Source organism: Lissotriton vulgaris, chromosome 5, assembly GCF_964263255.1.
Source record: "Lissotriton vulgaris chromosome 5, aLisVul1.2, whole genome shotgun sequence".
Classification (NCBI taxonomy): domain Eukaryota; kingdom Metazoa; phylum Chordata; class Amphibia; order Caudata; family Salamandridae; genus Lissotriton; species Lissotriton vulgaris.
In genome coordinates, this window is record NC_141693.1 from 1,525,442,453 (window position 1) to 1,525,465,961 (window position 23,509).

Here is a 23,509-nt window from a genome sequence, read left to right on the forward strand (position 1 = left end):
GGTTGCCACAGGCATTAGAATCAATCAATCAATGACATTTATAGAGCGCACTACTTACCCGTTGGGTCTCAAGGCGCTTAGGGGGGGGGGGTGCCGTTACTGCTCGAACAGCCAGGTCTTGAGCTCCTTCCTGAAGGAGAGGTGGTCTTGGGTCAGGCGCAGGTCGGCTGGGAGGGAGTTCCAGGTCTTGGCGGCCAGGTAGGAGAAGGAAAACAGCAGGGGCAGGTTAGGAGAGCAGGGACCACGCCGCTCGGGGGCCGGGGGCGTGGTCACGCGCCGGTAGCGAGGCAGTCAGGCAGGGAGGGAGAGCACACGCAGCAGCTGGTGGCCATGCGGCGCGGGGGTGTCCTAGAGCTAGGTCACAGAATGCTCTGTACAGATTCTGTAGTTGTGATGTTTAGAATATCTAGGCAGTTGAGCTTGGACCTTGCTACTGGTGACTCTTTATCCTGTGGATGGGATCCTATTCTACAATAAATACTTATTTCATCTTTAATCCACGTTTGAACTTCTTTACAGACCTCTATGCTTTCTATAGGGCCCAAGGTTGATCATTGAGACAGACTTTTGTATCTAAGATAACATGTACACGTATACAGGCGATTCACAGATGCACATTGGCTGATTGCATAGAAGTCAGTTTAGAAGATACAAAAAAATGATACTTGTGTAATTACAGTAAATGAATTCCAGAGATTGTGCATTTTGAAGTGATAATAAATCCAAGCGATTAAAAGAAGACTCCAACAGTCTTTGTAAAACAGATTCAGAGGGTTGTTGGCCCCTGAAGTTACAAAGCTAAATGCAAACTATGATTCATCGACATTGTTACCGATGCAAGATAAAATACATTACATTTCGAAGTCAAGAAAGAAAATCTAGTAAAATGATTTTAAACAAGAACTATATGTGAATTATTGTTACTAGCCAATTTCATTCTTCACCATTTTATGTATTACTTTTCGCAGATTTCCTACAACCTCTTTGTTCCTTAAACTATAGATAAGTGGATTTAACATTGGAGTCACCACTACATAGAACACAGGGATCACCATGTCCTGTTCCACAGTATAGGTTGACATAGGGCGGATGTAAGTGACCACAACAGGCCCAAAAAATAAACCAACCACTGCTAGATGAGAGACGCACGTAGAAAAGGCTTTTCGGCGTCCTTCTGATGTCCTAATCTGAATGATGGCCGAGATGATGAATACATAGGACAGAAGAGTGAACAGGAAGGGGCCCAGGATGACTATCGCTCCGGTTGCGTACAGCACAATCTCATTGATTCGCGTGTCACTGCAAGACAACGCCAAGAGTGGTGGGATGTCGCAGAAGAAATGGTTGATCCTGTGAGCCCTGCAGAAAGGAAGATGGAAGGTGAAGGCAGTGTGTGCCGTGGAATTCAACACACCTGCAGACCAGCACGTGGCTGCCAGCAGGAAGCAGGCCCTTTTGTTCATGATCACAGTATAGTGCAAGGGTTTGCAGACTGCCACATAGCGGTCCAGAGCCATCACTGCCAGTAAGACACATTCCACACCACCCAAGGAAATGAAAAAGTACAACTGCACCACACAACCAGGAAAGGAGATGGAATTCACGTCAGATAGAAGATCCATCAGCAACCTGGGAACTGTGGTTGTTGAGAAGCATATATCAATGAAAGACAGGTTACGGAGAAAATAATACATTGGAGAACATAAGCCGGTGCTCACGGTGATTGTGGCTATCATCAGCATGTTTGCCAGCAGGTTTATCATATAGAGCACGAGGAACACCACAAAGAGAATAACCTGGCGCTGAGGGTCATTGCTGAGTCCCACCAGGATGAATCCATTCACTGTTGTAGAGTTCAGTTTTTCCATGTTTTCTGCAAGGACAAGAGCAGATCATGTAAATCACACGTCATAGCTTCAGAATGATCAATATAAAGAAGCCAATGATCACCAACATTACAGGTGCCACTACACGTATTTGGGAACCATAGATTACAGGAAATAAAAACTGCACGAATTTGATCAGGATCATAGTGCACTGCTTATCACCATGTGCTTCTGGTTACCTGTCTGCAACAGCAGGTGCTGTCTATCACTGCAATTATAAAGTACTTTAATGGTGTCCCTGCTAAAGGAAACTCTAAAATAAAATGCATAAATATTCATTTTTATAGAGGCGAGGTTATAGAAGGGTAGTCTCCCACTGGGTTGATAAGGTGCAAGGTTGTGGCTTGATTGTGCTACCTATACCCAGGTAGATATGGTTTAGTTCAGGTCCAGCCCCTAAAGAAATTCACCTATACTTCATTTGTAAAGTTAAACTGTAAACAAAATTGGTTCTTACTGACTGTAAAGAGCGGTAGGAGGCAGTAAATAGGTTTAAAGTAATTTATTCTTTAAGTAGTATTTAACCCACTGGTGCTAGAATCTAGGCATCTCTTCAGATCAGCTCCAACCGCTACTCTGAAGTAGAATTTAGATCTCTAGGTCCACAACAAAAGCATTCTGAATTACATACCTAGGAATCTAAATGAGATAACAGAACTACAGAACTAAATAAAAGAGAAAGAACTACAATAGAAATAGAAGCCATATGAAATAGAAGACATATACCACATGTTCCTTTTCCAACAAAATAAAACAAAGCAAAACAAAAAAAACAAAATTAGTCTAAAACATAATCACAAAATTTCTTAGGCAATTTCACATTCCTTTTAGATGAAATAGGAACATCCTGAACAGAAGAATTCAAAGAAGCATCATCCCCAAGAACAGTGTCCCCAAGATCAGAAGAAGGCAAACAAGCACTGTCAGGAACAGAGTCAAGACATTTCCCAGCATTGTCATTGGAATGAACAGATTCAGAAACAGAATCAAAACATTTCCCATCATGGTCATTGTCATTAGAATGAACAAAATCATTAAACAAGACACCAACAGCCATTTTAGCAAAGAAACGTTCTTGGCCTGGTTTAAGAACAATCACAGAACTTTTGCTCCACCAACCCTTGTCCTTTAGCAAGACATCCTCTACTTGAAAAGGTTCAGAGAACTTAGACAAACCCTTGGGAGTAAAAGATGGTTTAATGATTCTCACCCAGTCACCAATAGTTACATTTTTGTTCTTACAATGATGAGACAAATCATGATAAGCCTTACCAGACAGGCGAGCTGAAACTATATTGTCCCTGGCCTTAATGATGGAATCCTCTAAACTGATCTTATTGGACTTCGCATTACCAATTAAAGGCATAAACATGCATCTAGGTTCCCTGCCTCTCATTAAAAAATAAGGAGAAACACCAGTGCAAGAATTAGGAGTCAAGTGGTAACTCCAAATCTTCTCCTTTAAAAACTCCAACACATCAAGTTTGCTCTCTAAAGCGGCCTGAACGCCCTCCTTAAAAAATCTGTTGGCCCTCTCCACCTGACCATTGGAGCGAGGGCTATAAAGAGGAGCTCTGACAGCAGTAACACCAAACTTATTCATAAAAACTTGCATCTTACTGGAAACAAATTGGACCCCATTATCCGACATCAAAGAAACAGGTGCCCCCTCAACCCTAAAAATGTTGTCCAAAAAACGCACAACTTCATCAGTGGTAGGATGTTCTACAAAAGAAAAATAAATCCATTTGGAAAAATCATCAATTAAAACAATAAGAAATCTCATCTCCCTACCCAGACACTCAAAAGGTCCAGAAAAATCAATAGAAAGTCTCTGCCAAGGACTTGTAGGACCACTATCTAAAGACAACGGTTCAGAAGCAACTTTCCAGTGCTTATCAGAATTAATGCAAACTGAACAGTTATCAACAAATCTTTCCACAGAAGCATCTAAATCAGGCCACCAGTAATGGCACTTCAACAACTTCTTGGTCCCAGACACACCAGGATGCCCAGAGTGTGCTAAACGAATAATTCTGTCTCTAAGACCAGCAGGTGGAATGAACAAATCCTGTCTCAACAAAATGTCATTTCGAATAGACAATTCCTCAGACACCTGAGCAAAGCTTCTCAGAGGTAACTCTAACCTCTTCACAGAAGACCAACCATTGGTAACATAAAATGTAACCTTCTGCAATACGCTATCTTTGGATAAATGATGATTCCATTCCTTCTCGTCAATACCGAAGCAACAAAATTCTAAAGCATCAACAGAAGCTACCACACATTCGTGCAGATCTACAACTTCATCACCGGAATCATCAACAGGGGGTAACCTGGACAAGCAGTCTGCAGTAATATTTTTGCCTCCAGGAATGTGCTGAATAACAAAATTGAACTCCTGTAGTCTCGCAATTAGCCGAACTAACCTGGAAGAAGCATTACCACTTCTCACACCATCCATCATATAGACAAGCGGTTTATGATCAGTTACCAAAGTAAAAGGTCTTCCCCACAAGAAATTCTTAAACTTTTCAACAGCCCACACACAGGCTAGGGCCTCCTTCTCAATAGTACTATAGTGATCTTCTGCACCCCTAATGCCTCTGGAGATGAAAGAAATGACACGTTCTTTACCTTCAACAATCTGAGTGAACACCGCACCCAAACCAATGGTACTAGCATCAACATTCACAAAAGAATCACCTTCAGGGTCAAAAGTGTTTAATCCAGGTGCCCTAGCTATGAGATTAACCACCTTCACAAAAGCGGAATCATGAACATCTGTCCAAACAAACTTAGCTCCTTTCTTAAGCAATAATCTAAGTGGCTCCACAACCAAAGCATATCCCTTCACAAACTTAGCATAATACTCGCTCAAACCGAGGAATGAGCGCAAGGTATCCATGTCTTTGGGTTTGCTACAATTTTCATGGCAATTTCCAAAATCACTCCGCGCGCGCTCTGCAGCTAGGCCCTAACTCCCCTCTGCCACCATGGATTTGCTTCAAACCTCTTGTAATCAAAAGTATCAATAGCCAGCAGTGCTCCCAGACCCCGAAACCCACCAACAAACACCAGGAAGCCCCCCAAACAGGCCCCCGAAAACGCTACATTGAGCGAAATGTCATGTAGCAAACAATTCCTCTTATTAGCGGCACTCCTCCATTCCAGCTGACGCTTCGTCCATCAATGTTGGTGACCAGAAGACACCCTGTCCACTGCCTGCCTGGCGGATGCTGAATTGCGGCTCGCTAATGTAAAGCCTGACTCCATCCTTTTTTCCCCATTGCACAGACTGAAACCCGGCCTGTAATTATTGAACGAAAAACAGGAACTGATTTATTACAACACCACTGATAAATAAATATAAGGTATGTACGCTGTGTAGTGCAAAAATTCAAACTTTGATTTTCCTAATAGACAGTACAATATTTTTTAAAGTGCGTACACTGTCTGAGTCACCTTTTGAAGGATAAATAAGTATGGGCAAATTAATTTAGCGGATCTTTCCCCTCAAGCTAGGTGTACTGTAAATTGTGTTTTAGAACAAAAATAGACCTTCCCAGCAGTGCTCCCACCCAGACCCTTACTAAAGCCAGTCGCAAAAATGTAGAAGACCCCCAATCAGATCTCAAAAAACGAGGCCTAGCAGAAAACTGGTGACAAAACGTACTTTGAAAGTAAAAGTAGGCCCAAATACCCCCTTACCCACCGTGGATTGTATTCAAACCACTTGCAAGCAAGCAAAAGTATCCATAGCCAGCATCGCTCCAAGACTCGAAACCCCCCCCCACCCAAACACATGCAATAGAAATACTGCTAACCCTAACGAACCCTAAGTTAAGAATAGTGGCAAAGGCTTTCTTTAACTATGCCAAATCCCCCCTTTCCCCCCCAGGATTTTCTTCAAATGACTTGCAACCAAAATTACACATTCTCACGAGTGCTCTAAGACCCCAGAACTCAGTTGCAAAAATGTAGAACACCCCGAAACACATGCAATCCTGCTGCTAGGGCTAACGAACCCTAAGTTACAAAAAGTGCCAAAAGGCTTTTCGGCGTGGATTTTGTCCCAACCACTTCCACCCGGTATTAGACCTTCCCAGGAATGGCCCAAGACCCGCCAACCCACCCGCCAAAAAGCATAACACCCCCAAACAGGCCAAAAAGCAACATCTCCTACTTACAATATTTCTCGGCCTTCGGTCCAAACGCGCTGCGTAGCTTGGCCATAAGTCCGTTTTGCCACCACAGATTTCCTGAAAAGCAAATGCAATCAGGATTAGAGTGTCCCAGCAGTGCTGACAGACCCCAAAACTCACCCACAAACAGACGGAACCCCCCCTAAGAGCACCTCAAAGGCAAGCAAGTCAGCAAAAACACTAAAACATTTGCACCTCGGATTTGGTCCAAACCACTTTTATCCGGTATTGGAGCTTCCCAACAATGGCCCCAGAGCCGTCAACCCAAGAGAAAACGAGTAGAAGACCCCCAAACAGCCAAAGAGCAAAAGTACAAAAATGGGGACTTAGTCATTTTTTCCCAAATTTCCCAAATCACTCCGCGCGCGCTCTGCAGCTAGGCCCTAACTCCCCTCTGCCACCATGGATTTGCTTCAAACCTCTTGCAAAGTAAAGTATCCATAGCCAGTCCTTTTGAGGTCTTCACTATAATTTGGGAAAAGATATCCACAGCGCATGCTGGAGCACCAACTGAAGGCGGTGTCTTCTATGTTTTAAAAAGATAAAGAAAAGAAAGACGCTTTTGTTTTGGCGGAGAAATTATTAGAGCGCCTACTTGGCGTTGAACGTCTTAAAATGATCCATTCAGAACAGCATTACATTTGTGCTACTATTCTGGATCCACGCTACAAAAAGGCGCTGGCAGGCCGAGCATTCTTTCCTTTTGATGATGAAGATGTTACAAAGTACAAACGTTGGCTAGCCTTGTCAGCCATGAGGTTTGAAAGAGAACGGCAGCAAATTGAAGGAAAAGGTAGTACATCAGCATCAGCAGGCCATCCCCAGTCAAAAGAATCCACTTCTGCACCTGTGGCTGTGGCACAAGTGACCTCTCAGCCATTAAAGACACCGGCAACCGGATCATCTGCACCAGACACAACAGTAACATTGGGTGAAGAAGAGGATTGGCTAACTCGGCTTGGGTTTGGTTCTCAAAAGGTCCCAGCAAAAAGTAAGCAAAGTGGAGGAACCTTGGAGAACCTTGAGTCGATGGTACAGGACTATCTGAATGACTCAACAGAGGTCTATGTTAATGGTGACCCATTGGCGTATTGGCATGGGAAAAAAGAATTGTGGGCACAGATCTCCAACCTGGCTATAAACTACTGGTCTTGCCCACTCGCAAGCGTGTCTTCTGAATGTGTTTTCAGTGCTGCTGGTGGCATTGTAACTTCCAAACGGACCCGCCTCTCGCCCAAAAATGTGGAGAGGTTAACAATGATCAAGATGAATCAGCACCTCATACCACCAGATTACAAAGTACGAGAACACACGCCGGATGAAGACGAGGAGGACAGCAACTTAGATGAGGGAATTTCTTCTCTGTTAGTTGACACTGACCTACTCCTGCCTGAATTCGCAGAGTATGAGGACAAACTCTTATTCTTATTCCCTGACACCGAGCCCTGAAAATGAGCCAATGAATCAATAACTTTCTTTTTCGTCCTTATTCACTTTTATACCTGTGTGTCTGTCTTTCTTTGTTTTGCACAGTTAATATAATTAAAACTTTAATCACCTAATCACAAAAACAAGCCCATCAGCAGAACTGTCTTCACTTGTTTGCTTATTGATTTGAAGGTGCCGCAGTCTGCATTCCTCACAAGTTCACAAGAACATGCTCTTCTATCCTCCTCCTCCAGACTCCTATTTCCCTCAAAGCAGAGGGTTGAATTACGCCCAATGAAGAAAGACTGCACTCTATGAGTGTGACTGCATTTCTTGGATCTCTCTCTGCTTCTAAATTGATCCCTACAGCCATTCTATAGGTTTTACTTCAGCTATTTTTTAAACCTAATTTAATGTAAGAAGTGTTTCTCTGAGTGCAGAGATAGGCAAGTAAAAACACTGCAGCCCTGTACTCTGGCTTTCTAGTACTACTTACTTTTCAGTAACAATGCATGCAGTAGTGCATGCACTTCCTTTATGTCACTTAAAAAATGTATGGTTAGCTTTGTACCCAAAGATTTCTTTATCTTCAATTATTGTTTGTCCATGCTGTGCTTTTTTTTCTTCTCTCAACAAAACCTACCCAAAAAGAAACCCCCATTCCCATCCATTTTCCAAACCCTAACCCTCTTCCACAGGGCTGTGTGGTTTTGCTTGATATGTGACTAAATGACATCAATAATTCCACACACTTGCTGGGGAGGATAAGGTCATAGCAACAGGCTGGTGAAGGAATCCGAGGATATATTCTAGACTTGCTCAGCTTCAGTACTATTTCTTGTAGTAGTAGCCAATGTCAAAGAAATCCAACACAAGTACAAAATATACTTTCAATACTTTACCATTTGTTAGGCTACATTGTGGCACTGTTCTAGTGTACTGTCACCTGCTATATTCTCTATCGTACCGTTGTAATGCTACAGTAAGGACAAACCAGGTTTTATTTTCTTTTTTTCCATAGGCATGCAACTGCCACTGTGTCACACCACTAGTTCCACCGCAATGAGGAGGACATTTCATCCGCCCAGGATTGCTAACCTTAATAGCCATTTCCCGTGGAGCCAGCCCTGGGCCTAGCCCTACTTTCAAACACAAATTACAGGTACGATAAGCGTTTGGTTGGAGGTAGTATAATGGAGTATTAGGAGAGACGAGAGATTGACGGTAGTACTACTAAAGTCCTAGGACTATTCAGGAAAACAAACTTACTGTTAAACCCCCACCCACCAGACTCAAAAGCAGTAAAAAACAGGTATGGTCAGATAAAGTTTCAAAAAGTATATTTTTGTAGCCCTAACAAAATAATCTCCCGCAAGACCCTCCCTAACACCAACAATTGTCCTTCAAAAGTCCCAAAAACAACCCAACTCACAATTCCCACCCCCCAAAAGTCTCTAAAAAAGGGGCAAGGGACACTACGGCAGGGTGCTGTTGACTTTAGCGGCCAGGGCATCATACTCCTTGCGGAGGGTGGCATGGTCGAAGCGGAGGCCCTCCACCAAGTTCTTATAGGTTAGGACCTCCTGCTCCAGGTAGGACACTCTGAGGCATAAGCGGCGCTGGCGTGCCTTGCAAATCCTGTGGGGGGCAGCTGCTGTCTTTGCTGCTTGGCGGTGGCGGTTGACTTTGGTAGCCTGGCTCCGTACCGCTGGAGCACTGCGCTGGCTGGCAGCCCGTGGGGGCACGGAGGAGGATGCAACTGTCCCAGTGGATGTTGTTGTTGTACCGGTAGACTCCGTGTCCTCCTCCTCCAGGGCCACCAGTCGCCGATATTCGGTGACAATGGCATCCAGCCTCCGTTTCCGGGCCATTCGAGCCTGCTCCCTCCTTGATGGTCTGTTTGATTTGGAAGGAGCAACTATATGAAGAAAGAAAGACATAGTCTGTAACCAATGCTCCTTAAGATTAACACAAAATGATTGAGAAGAAAGTTGTCACAGTACAAGTAGCAAATTGAAAGCACAGTACGTAACTATTGAGGACAGTATCTATGTAACCTCCAACTTCTTCATCCTTGCTCTAACATTAGTGGGAGGTTAAGGAACAAATTCTACGAGCACTGTGGACTTCCATTACAGTCGACTATGACAGTACACCAATCTTATTCTTCTTCTTCTCCCTTGTTTAGGAAAATTGGTACGTTATCTTATGCAAGCCGGCATAATGCCAGCGCAGTGAACTTGCACCCGAGAAAAACAGACGCACACCATGATGAGTGAGACAGACTTGCGTTACTGTACCGGTCCAGTACATGCAGGTAGTGAAGCTCTTACTTTTCTATTACGGGTCGCACTGAGAATACTCTATTAAAAGGGCTACTGCTTAATTAATTTAGCTTTTACCCTACAGTACAAATGAGTACAAGAAAAGGAAAATGAAGAAGCTAAATAATCTGATTATCTATCACTTTACATGGGATGTATTTGATGACATATGGGATGACTTTAGGCGCTTTGCTTATTATTGAGTGAACAGTGCTACACCCACACATGAATGACGTACTACTACTAAACTAAAGTTATTAAGAGAGGTAGGGAGTGTCCACCGTAATAACCGGATATATGCTGTGCTTGCAGTTGCAATACAAACTACTGCTACTATTCATGGTAGTATTTGGACAAAATTACAACTTCTTATCCTTGCCTTTCCTACACTGGAACGGACGTGCGGGTGCGGTGTTACATGCTCTTCAAAGTAACACTTAGTTCATCCAGTGACTGTCTACTCTCTCTAGATACACATATGCTATCTAAGAGTCAGATAGTACCATGATCCAGGCATCCATCCATTCAAAGTATATGCACACATACAGTTTCTGTTTCACCCACCCAGGCTGTTTTCCTTCAACCCATCCTTGCTTCATAATGCACCCAGCCATGCACCATACCATATTCTTTTCTTTCCAGCCACCTCGGGGACCAAGCAAACACATATCATTCTTCTTTGCCAGTCATCATTACATTTCTCGTCCTTCCACACTTACTTACACCCTTCTTTCGCTTTTCGTTCATCCCATCCATCAAGTTCATTGATTCTTCTCGCCAAAAACTTCACAGCTAAGTCGAAGTACATTTAGAGGAGGCTACTACCTGGTTGATTTATAATACACCCGTGCAGAAAGCACACTCTGCAGTCTTCAATCTCAATAAGTAAGGAATATATAGCTTACTTCTGCCCGCCACCACCGTGTTAACCCTCACAGGCACATTGGTGTCGTCCGGCACTTGCACCGCCTCCTCCCCAGAGTTGTTCCTCTCGTCCAATACCACCATCTCCACCAGATGTTCCACCTACAAAGTACATTTAAGAATGTTAGAATACACCACTCACTACGATATAATATTTGGTCTAGGAGGAATAAAGAAATGTGAAAAAAAACAGAATACAATGTAATAATTTGTGACTGTCTACTCTAAAGTAAAAATGTCCCTTTTTCCAGGGAAGGCTGTTGTCTTGCTGCACTTTTTGGCACAACTGATGAATGCTTGCTATATATTTTTAACACGCACCACTTTTTCTCCTAATAGACAGAAGCTTGACTTCTAAGAACACGAGCAGGATCAAGTTCAAACCAGGTGAGAGCTCGGCTCGACCACAAGAAATGTGTCCAATTAATCGTCAGCACTAAGCACTTTTCCATTTTAAACGTTTAGTTTTATGACAAACTTGATTTTAATAAATGTGTTTACTTTTAATAAAGCTTTTAAACTTAAATAGACTCTGTGGTTTTTGGTCCTCCAGACTAGAGTGGATGAGCTAAAGGCTTTGGAATTTTTGCAAGCATGAGTCTGTGCCTCTGACAACATTGGGGATCAATCATCGGTGACTTTGGGAGCTAAATGACTCTGCCACACTATCTAGTCAGTAAGGAGATTGGGGGCTCAACTACAAAGTCTGTTATCACTGAGGTATGTGGAAAGTGTAACAGCACCTATTATAATTGATAAGCTAAGCAATGCATTATTTAGTGTCCATAGTTCTGTTTGTGCAGATTTGTCCCTGCAACAGTAGTGGATTGTCCTACTAGCCAAACCAAAAGTAAAGTAGTATCTTATTCTTTCTTGGTGGTCATTCAACTTTTTATTGTTGGCAATTGTCAAGGTATAAACATTTAGAAGACTTGAAAAGACATTATGGACAATCCCAGAGGACTGCACTCAGTGCATAGAGCTATTGCTGACTAGAATGGGAGTCCAATGGAATTGCCAAATGTGCAATCTTAGTTAGCTACACAGACAGACTAATAAGAATAATCTAGTAATACTATCAAGAAAAAGTGCAAGTGTTTATTTTTAAGGGTTTTCATAAATATATTTTGAAAGTGAGATTGGCTCTTCATCTAAACAGTAAGATGAAGGCACTATGTGCTTTTAAAATACCCCTCACACACTAAGAATCCCTTAGTGTCATGCTTCATCATGGGGGTCTTCCCGTCCCTCTAAGGGGCGGGGCGTGCTGCGACCTACGAGCTACGCGGGAGCACTATAGTTTTGTGGTGAAAGACTATGTGTTTGTGCAGTGACAGTGAAGGTAGTGAGGTGTAGGGACCTGAGGGAGTGATTAAAAAAGGGTTAAAAAATTCCCTGGCTAGTGGAAAAAATAATTTTATTCGCTTCCCTAGCTGGGAATGTTAAAAAGGGGTTGTGGGGTAGGGCTGTTTAGCAACTACCAGGTCGACATGTTTCACAGACAGTCCCCTACTGTCTGATCATCAGGACCAGTGGTGGTCCCTACTTGGAGGTACTCAGTTCTAAGTAGTATAGCCTAGAGTCCTACAAACTGATAGCAAAAATCGGCTAACAGTTTGTGCTTCGGGGCTTGAGTTGGCCCAATGTGAAGCGTAAAAAAATGAAAAAAGACGCAGTGGTCTCTGCAAGAGAAAGAAAGAAAAAACATTCATAGCACATGGTTAGATTCGAAATTGTCATTGAATTTTAGAACACATTCATGCCTAGCAAGAAAGTTTTTACCAAATGTACTCCTGATTGCAGAGCTTGGTTTTTCGGTAAAGACAAACATACATAAAGTCTCAACACACATATAACAGTGACTCACAGAAAAGGACTAACACCCATTACTACCAATGTCTCTGTTCTTTTGAATGACAGAAGTTTGTGCGATCGGTTTACTCGTTTTCTGAGTTGCGAAAGCAAATGATAGGGAAGGCACAGAGATATATATATAGATGGTATACATACTTTCCCGGGTCAGAAAACGTGCCTCATGAGCCGGCAGAAACGAGGGTTTTTCGATGCGGTCAACTAAAAAGGGGAGGATAGACAGAGCTGCATACTCTCGTTAGATTGCTCAGTTCGTGGGAGTTTGTTTTACCTTTTCGTTTTTGAAGGTCTGTCAACCTCGGCTGTTAGTTCGTAGTTGATTCTACTTACGTAACCTAATTATACATATGCCGGTAATGCACTGTCATCAGTGTATGCATTATTTCCAGCTACTAGTAGGCTAACTCAAAATGGCCGCTTGTTTTTGGAACACTTCCTGGTTGGACCGGAAGTGGTGTTTTCTTGATTAGGCGTTGCTAAAAGACATTGGCTAGGATGTATGGATAGGGTTTTTTTGGGAGAGGAAGAGCAAAGACCTATTTGTGTCACCACATTTAACTGGGTGTGGTCAGGGGCAGGCACAGATGAGCTTACCTTTGGCATACCAGTGGCATGGCCAGGCAGCGGCCACCATTGAGTAGTGTGAGGGGAAGGGTTGGTCAGCTTGGAGGCATGAAACTGGGAGCCGGAAAATACAGTAAGCTGGAGGGTGGCACAGGGGTAAAGAGCTGTGGGAAAAAGGTAAATTGCTGGAGGGCAAGAAAAAGAGGCAACAAGATTAAAGAGGCAAAAGGAAAAAACAGAGAAAGGGCAAGAAGAGAAAAAAGGCACAACAAGTAGGAGGAAAGAAAAAGAGAGAGCAAAGAAAAAGACAGATGCAGCAGAGGGACAGAGGGCAGAACAGCAGAACAGCAGAACAGCAGAACAGCAGAGTGCTCTTCAACTGGACCACCCAGGATGAGGCGCAGACAGGAGCCTGTGGGTGGAGGAGGGCCTCGAACCTCCAACCCAGAAGGGTTAGAGTGCACTCAGGGGGCAGCTACTTGGTGGTGGAGCTGTTATGGGGGAGAGGAGTGACTGAATAACACACAATTCCACTCCACATAATTCCTGTAGACTAAACACCACATAATTACTATCCTCTTATTTCCAATGCACACCATGCCACATATTTTCACTACACACCACATACATACACTTCATAAAGCATGAGTAAAAACATTGTCATTCACAATGCCAATAGCTCTACCTCAAGCAAATGTGAGATCTATTACATGCAAGACCTATCGCACCACCACCTTAGCACCACCTCTGTCTGCCTTTGCAATCTGGCATCTGCTCATTCTCCCCTAGAGTCCATTCACTGTACATGTTGTAATTCAGGTACTATTTTCCAACCTCCACCCTCCTGTTGTTTATGTACCTCTCATAACAAATAAATGTATAAAGCAAACAAGCATTAGGAGAGGTAGGAAGAAGTTGCCAGCATGGCAAGGACAAAAAAAGAGAAGAAATTTTTTATGTTGATTCTTTTTTGTAGTAGGGTCATTCAGTTGGACATAATGTCTTCTTGGTTATATGAAATGTAACAAAAATGGCTTAACAATACTTTGTTCAACACAAGCCAAATGGGACTTTGCTCCACTGTTTCTTAGAGGCATCAAGCTTTGCACTGGAACACGCGGGAAAATAGCAAACTGCCACATAACGCGTCACATCTCAAAGAAATAATAATGAGGACTAAAGCAGGGGTGTATGTTGGTACCAATGCTATTCAGTCTGTAGACAGTGGAGTTATCAGATGCCACTGGAGTGCAAGAAAGCCACCCACACAGGCTAGACACTCGTTCTATTTATTCATTGCAATGTGTTGTTGACACATTGCAGCCCTGAAAAAGTCCCTGGCAGCAATCAGCAGATTTACAAAAGAGAAGAAATTAACAGTCAATGCAGGCAAATCTGATGTTTTGGTTTTTACAAATAAATGGTGCAAAGTCAAAAGCTGGACAATTGGTGATATTGTAATTGAGAAGCACGTGAAATACTGCTCTGCTACTTAGGTGTCTTGGCTCGATGACTATGGCTCCCCAAATGAACACTGGGCTTGTTTGAAAATGTAAATTCTTCTCTTCCTTACGTTAAACGTCGCAGGACCATCGGTCAAGCCCTACTTTCATTAATAAACCCCAAGCTTCATCTGTCAATAGTTCATGGTTTGGCAGCCTTGCAAGTGAAGTTAGGTCGTTGTCTAGATCAATCACAGTACAATTTATTTAGGCGCATTTTTCAACTATCTGACTATACTTCGCAAACGCATATTAAGCTGGAATTTAGGGGCATATGTAGGTAATCCAAATTTTGCGATTGTCAAATAGCGATTTTTAAGGAATCGATATTTGATAATTGCAAAATGGAATGTAGGTAAAAATTCCATTTTTTTTTTGGCGAATCTCAAAAATTCCTTAATTGCGATTAGCAAATTGCAAATCGCAATTAAGGAATGAGTGTCCCATGGGCATGTCTGTGCGCCACATGGCACTTTGAATTTTTTTTAAAAATTCATTTTGAAAGGAAATTGCAAAATACCATCTACCTGGGGTAGGTGGTATTTTGCAATTCCTTAAGCACAAATCGCTATTTTTAATGCACCCCTACATAGCATTTAAGGAATCGCAAAATTGCGATTCCTTAAATGCTTGAGCAAAATAAGGAATCACAATTTTTGCGATTCCTTATTTTGCGATTTGGCACCTACACACCAAATCGCCGTTTGCGATTCGCAAACGCCGGAATTCTGCAAATCCAGGCGTTTGCGAATCGCAAACGCCTACCTACATATGCCCCTTAATCTACAGCAAACATTGCTGACACTCATGTCCATTTTTCTGTCTTCATCTAAAACAATACAACATGTGAAGGAACACACATTCAGAGCGACTATCTGGCATGCACTCTCAACAGACTATGCCATGTTTACCTTGGTCAATCTATCTAAATAATGCACCACACACACTGCACCTTGACGCCCTATGGGAGACACAACTGTCCAATGTTTCTTTAAACAGCTTGCCGAAAAACAGCTAAAAGCCCTATCCTTTGCACTGGACACCGAGGATGTAAACACAAAAAAAAAATTTGGACTATATGGTGGGGACCTTTTCTGAAAAACTTTTCTTATCCGCTCCTTGGCTACAACAGTGAAACATCATTTTATTTGATTTTTATACTCTCCAAATGGAGATTAGACATATGGACAGTTACAATGGTCTATATGTATGTAACTAAAATGTTGCGATTTCCAAAAGGCGAATCCATAGAAATCGCTATTAAGGAAACGCAAAATTAGATATATGTAACAGTGGATTCTACTAATATCAATGTATACAAATTTGAAATCGCAATTAGGAAATCACAAAATTGCGATTCCCTAATAGGAAATTGTTCATTCGGAAAAGACGCATTGAGGATGCCGAATGATGATATCAGACATGGAATTTAAGAAATACAGAGTGTGGCCACAATTCAGAAGCTTTAGAAGGTGCTAAAAGGGAGGTGTGCACCTGTCTAACCACTGGCAGTGGAATACCTGTGCGTGAACAACACTATGTACAAGGAAGATGGGGAAAAGGATCTTGGGAGCAGGAAGCATAAGGTTGAGTTCTCTGAAAAGGAGTTGGAGCTTCGAACCAAAGAATGTGTGACACATGTGGATCAGCTGTTTGGTAAGGCTTCAGTTACTGTTCCTGAGAGCCAGAAGACCAACATATACAACAGTATCTTGGAGAAGGTGAACTTCCTCTGTGTCACACTGAGGACCATGCCAGAGAGCTTAAAACATTGGCAAGACTTGAGATCTTGCACAAAAGAGAAGGTGACTAGGAGGATGGCTGAGGTTCTTGGCACAGGTGGCGGTCCCTCCAAACACTCTCCACCCACTCCCACAGAATCACTGATCGAGGGGACAATGGAACCTGAAACTGTGGTGGGAGTGTCATTTATTGACACCTCCAATTGTACAGGCACCAGCCAGTGAAGTCAATTCCCCTTAACTTACTTAACATAACATAATGTTTTCAATTCCTGAAACAAAACATCACAGGAAACAAAACTCCATTTTGATGTTTAATGTACCTTGGCAATGTATCCTGGGAGTTGTAGTACACCAAAGAGGCATACTGTACTGTGTTCTAATGACAACACTTCATATATCTCTATATCATAAACATGTTATCACCACATGAAGCACATTTATAACAATATTGTGAACAAACATTAACCATTTTCTTCACTAACTATATAAATGCATTTCCACAGATCACACCCAGGACATTTCAGAAGCTATTGATTCTGGAAAAGCTACTGACACACATATGAAATGGAGGACAGCACAATAGCAACTTCTATGCCCATTACTCCAACCTCAAATACTAGGAGAGCAACTGTTGCACCACTACCGGACTTTCTGGATGGTGATGCAGGACAATCCGAAAGCAGGGACTCAACTACATCTGTGAGCAGAACACACAGACACCGTAACTTCCAAGCAGCAACAGACCCCAATGACAATGTGTCAGACTACATAGCAGACCTCCTGTGTTTGGTGGCCAGGACAAATCCTGTTTTTGGTGGCCTGGAGAAACCAAACCAAATAAGCCTGTGAATAGCCATCTGCAAAGCATGTCAAGGTCAATGCGGCAATTGCAGAAAGGGCCAGACTGTTGGACTGCTGCTGTGGAAAAGGTACAATGTCTGCACAGACGCAGACACAGGCAGTACATGGCACACTGATGCCTTCACTCACTCAGTTACTCGATTGGCAGTAGCCTCAACCACTCTTGCATGGAGAACGGTCAACATACAAAATGACATGGGGCACTGCTGTCAGGATGTTGCATGGGGGCTACTAAAAGTGACCATATCCCTTGGAAAAATACAGAAAACAGCTTTTCTGTCCCCAATATGCTGCCGTCACATGAGAGTGAAGACAACTCTAACATCAGTGCCACATCTATGCAAGACTATTCCACATGCCAGTGTTGCTGAGAAGACAACCAACCCCAGAGGCCAGAAAAATAGATTACATTGAACACTCAGCGTAATGACTCTACTTTGTTTTGTTTTTTATTACATTCTTTGTTGATTTGTTGAAACAATTTTACATCCGCAATGAATACAGTTGATTTAGGAGAAATTCATTATTGTCACATCATGACGAAAAGGTGATCTTTCTGTTATGTACCTTGCACTACCATCAAGTGTGATGTTAATTTCTTCGATGTAATCATTCTTACCTCAAAAGTAGTTCTCTGTCCATTGTGCATGATCCTCTGCTGCTAGTGTCCCATCGTGCTGTACCTGTAGTGGTGGTAACTCCTCATCTGAGTCAGATTCAGGCTCTATTGCGATGTTGTGCAGACCCTTCCTCATGGCAATATTGTGTAGAATGGCACATGTGGCGGTGATTTTACAAGTCTCACGTCTGTAAAGTAGTGCTTTGCCAGTTTTATGGAAGCAGCGGAACCTGGACTTCAGTGTGCCAAACTCTTATGTGCCCTGCTGTACTGCCTTTCACTTCTGGTTCTTCGGGCCAAATATGGTGTCAGTATCCAAAGACGCAAAGCATTTGTACTGTCTCCTTAAAGAGCAGGAGAAGGAGAAACCATTAGGTCAAATTACACAAACAGTTCTGGCCACTGTATGCATTGAGTCAGCAATTATCTTGCCAAGTAAAAAGCTATCACCAAATTCAATCTGGGGCAATTGGTTATGTATTTCACTGTGGCGGAATATAAAGGAGACATGGGTGCTGCTTAGGAATCTGTCAACAAGGTCTGTTATGATGCATGAGGCAACACACGCTACCTGTATATTGATTGAGTGTGAGCTTTTCCTAATTCTGTAGATGAATTAATTTGCTGAGGGGGTACATATGGCAATATGTGTAAAATGAACACAGCCAATAACATTGGGGAACTGTGCTAGCCACTAAAATATTCATTTGGTTTGTTGCAAATGTTGAGGGTATTTGGAAAAAATATGTATTGGTTAACTTTGCTAACCATGATGTCCAAAAATGTGTGTAAGATCCTGGAAAATGCACTTTGTGACACCTCCCCTGCCTCTGCTATGAACACCTGGAAATTATCAGAAGCTGAATAGTGTAGACAACACAATCCCTGCACATGTGGTGCGGTTAAATTGCTTCTGAGTGTTGAGTTCTAAAGCTGAGGTTGTAACGCAGCAAATCATTTCAGGATTACTTCACTTCTGAGTGTGTACTTGTTATATATCTCCTCCTCTGTCCGTTCAAACAGAGTGACCCTCACCCCAAATATCCTCCCCTGTCTCCCGCTCCTTCCTTGTCTGCCAAACAAAATCCTCATCCTCTTCGTCATGACATAGAGAGCCACCATTCTAAAAAAGCCAGATGCATTTTGGGTGCCTTTTTACAGTTTTTCCCTGGTTACCACTTTTTTCGGATTGCTGGTAACTGCATTTCTTAAATGGCCATTTTGCGACTATTTGCAATTTAGAAATCCTTTGTTAATGGTGTTTACAAATCGCTTTTTGGAAATCCCTATTTGCAATTTCCTATTTAGCGATCTTCAAAATGCAATTTCTACTAGATAGAGATTGCATATTGCACCTCTGAAAATGCCTTTTGTACATTCTGAAATGGCATTTTGAATTTCCTAACGGCTTGGAAATGCAAATCGCACTGCTAGGACAAGCAAAATGCCTTCATACTTATGGCCCAAAGATCGCTAATGCCGCCGTCTTTGTAGCTACGAGTCTGAAATATTGAGCCATGTTGTATGTCTTTATACAGTGCTTCGAGGGAACTACGAAATTGGTTTAGGACACTTTTTATCACAAAGAGGTGCGCTTGGGAGATAGTGGCTTTGAGATTTGTACTAAGCAGAGAAGACCCTCAATTGACAGCCTATCTAATTAAATGTATGGATGTAGTCTTTGTGCGCTTGAAGTGAAAAAAGCTTGGCGCTAATCACTAATTTGCCTTTGCTATTCATATTACTCTATCGAAATTGAGGCTGTTTTATCACTGCACTGTATGGTGTATGTTTTATTGGTTTTAAGCAACAATGTATTGTGATGACAACATTGTATGGTTTTTATTAAATGTATAATTTTACAATAAAGTTGCGTTACTTGAATATAACATTTGGTTCCTCCTAACGAGACATTCCTAGAACCACATCTGCTCCCAAATTGGGTCTTTTGTGAAAAGTCTCCCCAGCAAGGTTTGCAGTGCGTTGATCTTTGAAATGACTTTTTCATTGAAATTTAAAAACTCAAAGGAACTTCCTCATTTAATATCCTGCATTAGGGAAAACTCTGTGTGACGTCCGGAGTTCAGACGGATAAGGTACAACACAACAGAGGCCTGCAGTTTCGCTCACCTGCGGGCTTGCAAGTACAAAAGTCATTTGATATAATTGAGCCCTCTGTCCAATGCAGAGAGCATGCTTGTCTGACTGAGGCGGATGTGGCGCGGGGAACGCGCGCGCTACAAATGGTCCAAACCCATCATGTATGATTTAGATGCAGGAAGCAGGCGCAGCATGCTTCCACTGCGGCCTCTCTCGCCCTCATTTCATTCTGTACCCTTTCGGCACTCCCCAGGGGCGTAACAAAGGACCCCCGGAATGCCCACACCCCACCCCAGGATTACCCATACTGGAGGAGGGCCCCTCAGCCCCTACTGATGTGAGTGTGAGGGACCCCTTCAGCATATCTTGCAGGGCCCCCTCCCCCCCGCGTTGTATTACGCCAATGGCAACCCCCCGCCCCTCTGCACGTCTACAGCCCCTCTATGCTACTTGGAAAGCCAATCACCTGTACTTCTTTTTACACCCCCTCTGTGTACTGCTGCATTACATTGTAGCCGGGTGCGTGCTATATACTACCCACCAACCATAACCACCGTCTCAAAGTATAGAAATTGTGATCTTCCAATAGTAGCATTCCTAACATGGACTATGAGAAACTCTGAGGGGCTATACTTACAAGCTCCCTGCGCCACCGGTGCCTCACTTTTTCCCATATTAAAAGTGATGCACCCTCGGCGCAAGGGGCTTGTAAATAAGCCCACAGTGCTTGGAGAATGAATTACGATAAGATCAGTGGACGATTGTGTATCATACATGAGGAAAGATATCCTAGGGAACAATAGCCCAATCATGTTGCGCAGTGCAGAATCCCAATTATAGAACAGTGTTCATTCACCATCAGACCTTGGCAGTGGTTCAGCTGTACACAGAGAGAGATGCCACCATCACTCGCTCAGCCCTTAAAACACAACTTATCATCTGTCCTTCGTAGTTTTTGAAGATATCATGATATCAGTCAATTCTTCAATGTAATATGCGTTTTCTATATTTTTCACTGACACGAAAAGAATAGAAGCTAGGAATGGCAAAGGGTTTTGTTATTTTTGATATCCTTTAGTAAATGTGATTTCAGAGTCACTCCAAATTGCCGTTTCACAATACTACCTAATGAGAGTTTTTTTTCTTACAAACCAATAATAACTTTGAAAAATGTCAGAGGGATATTAGCAGTGCCCATATCCGCGGATCTCTTATATGGTGAAATCCATATTTTAAAATAGCGAGAACCCCCCTCGTACTTATCATTGGATGTATCTGCGCTTCTGTGCTTCGTTAATTTGTAAACTCACAAAGCTGCCAGCAGTTAAGCCTCAGTTGGGTTCTTACCGTGACTCCGGGGTTTGAACTTCTAGGCGGGAGAGTTTCTGCGTGACTGCTTTCACCTGGCTGTATTTATAGGCAGCTGTGAAGGGAACGGCCTTTGATTGACGTGTATTCTCCAGGCAGGCGATGTTGTCACTGGCAGGTATTTCATGACCTTCAAAAGAGGTCAAGTGCACGAATCTGGAGACAGTGGTGCAAGTAGAGGGAAAGTATATACCAGAAATTCTGTGATTAGCTTAACAAACAAGTGGGTGCACATTTTGATTGAGTTTTGGGCATTTTTGGATATCTGTAATTGTATAAATACTTTCACTCCAAAGATATTCAGCAGAAGATGTTAAGTAATGAATCTTAACAACTACGAAAGCACATTATATTCCACTTTCAGTAGCTGATCTGTGGCTAGTTTGCCACAACAAATTAAAAGATGTTAACGGGAGTGCCAATAGCTTTGAGAGAATATGCTAACCCACATCAAGGCCAGCAGCAACACAGGCAACTTCTTATTCTGAAAGTCTCCTGTCACGCGATGCATAGACAGAGTCCAGCCGCATGCTCTTCACTAACCTCACCAGAAAGACCAGGCCTTGCAGAATTCTCTTCAGTACCGAGATCAAGTTAATTTACCCACAGATTTAAATGAATCGTGGCCATCTCAATTTCTTTCATAATGTTCCATTCCTCAAACTATAGGGGTTTGGTTACCAATAGGCCCTGTCGGACGTGGTAATATTCTCATCCAATACAAATCCTACTCTGTGTTGTTTAGAATGTATCTGATGCAATAATAATCACCAATTCCAGGTTTTGGGCAATGTCATTCAGATTTTGGAGCTTGTTGCATGCCCCTTGTTAACAGGTGTTTGAGCAGCAATCGCAATTTAATGGGTCACTCACAATCAGGCAGTAACTGGTGAAAACCTCAACTCAGTGGAATGAAAACCTCTACTGCCAATATGAATTGGCTAGCAACTTCCTGAAACTAAACTCGCTCAAAAATGCCCAAACTATAGAGAACAAGCATTTGCAATGCAATCGGTCTCGCCTTTGGGACCCTAAATATATTTAGCTATGCAGCACATTAGCCTTTGTGCCGAAACATCTACTGTTCTTTAACATGGAGGGAAAGTAAGCACCACTGCGTGACATGCCAGGATTGGGAGCACATTAAGAAAAATATTGCCTTTCAGCAGGAAATGGTATAGTCCAAAGCGATGTTTTTAATATAAAATACGAGCCTTCGGTGGTCATATCACTGACAATACAAGATTTGAGAAAAATATTATTGTCTACGGGTGCTTGTGGAAGACAATTTCTATGGACTGGATTCTAGATAACGCTAAAGTGATTCTGTTTTTTTTACTGACTTCTGCTGGTCGTCTTCTCTCAAGCAAGTTAAATAGAAGAAGTTGCCAGAAAAATTAAAAAAAGAAAGTCCCTCAGCAGAAAGCAATTCTGGTACTTTACTGACCTCTATTGCACATTTTCTATCAAGACAATTAAATAAAGTTAGTTGAACAAGCAGAAATCAATTCTGGTATTCGACTGACCTCTACTGGTCGCTTTCTATCAAGACAGTTAATAGAGGCAGTTGAACAGAAAAAGAAGTCCATAAGCGGAAGCAGACAAGTCCTCGGGCTGATCGCCAGAGTCCACAAAGTACATACACATATAATTATATACTAAATTATATACAAGAGGTCTCGAATGTTCAACCTAAAAAAGCTAGTTTTGTGACTGGATAATGCTTGCTAGTCATAAGGACAGACACAGCACTAAAGAAGCCGGGGACAATCTGAACCTTCCTGAAACCCATGTACATTGCATTCTTATACTCCTCACAAGATGTTTGTGCGACCACATCAGCTACATCCTAGACCTAGACAGTGTCTGGGGGTTCTGGAAAAACATCAGAACTCAACAAGCCCTCCAATGTTCAACACTCCTCCTCAACCACCTTCTTCTTCACTTTCTCTGACATCTGAAATGAACCAATCTACCCACCACAAGTACTGCGTGTGGTGCCATCACTATAAAGTTCAAGTGATCAATGTTTATTCTGCTACCACAAATAAACACCTTCCTCAACACATAACAATGGATAAATCGTGTCTTACTGCTGGACCTACCAGTTT

At 42.5% G+C, this 23,509-nt stretch overlaps 1 protein-coding gene across 1 annotated transcript; it reads right to left on the reverse strand.

The window, feature by feature from the left end:
• Positions 1-923: 923 nt before the first annotated feature.
• On the reverse strand, positions 924-1,868 carry LOC147712926 (olfactory receptor 5V1-like). Its single transcript, XM_086919726.1, has one exon. It carries the CDS (start codon positions 1,866-1,868, stop codon positions 924-926), a length of 945 nt encoding a protein of 314 aa, XP_086775852.1.
• Between the last annotated feature and the right edge of the window lie 21,641 nt (positions 1,869-23,509).

Excerpts from the sequence above, each read along its gene's own strand:
- LOC147712926 (XM_086919726.1), bottom strand. The coding sequence starts at position 1,868 with ATGGAAAAACTGAACTCTACAACAGTGAATGGATTCATCCTGGTGGGA.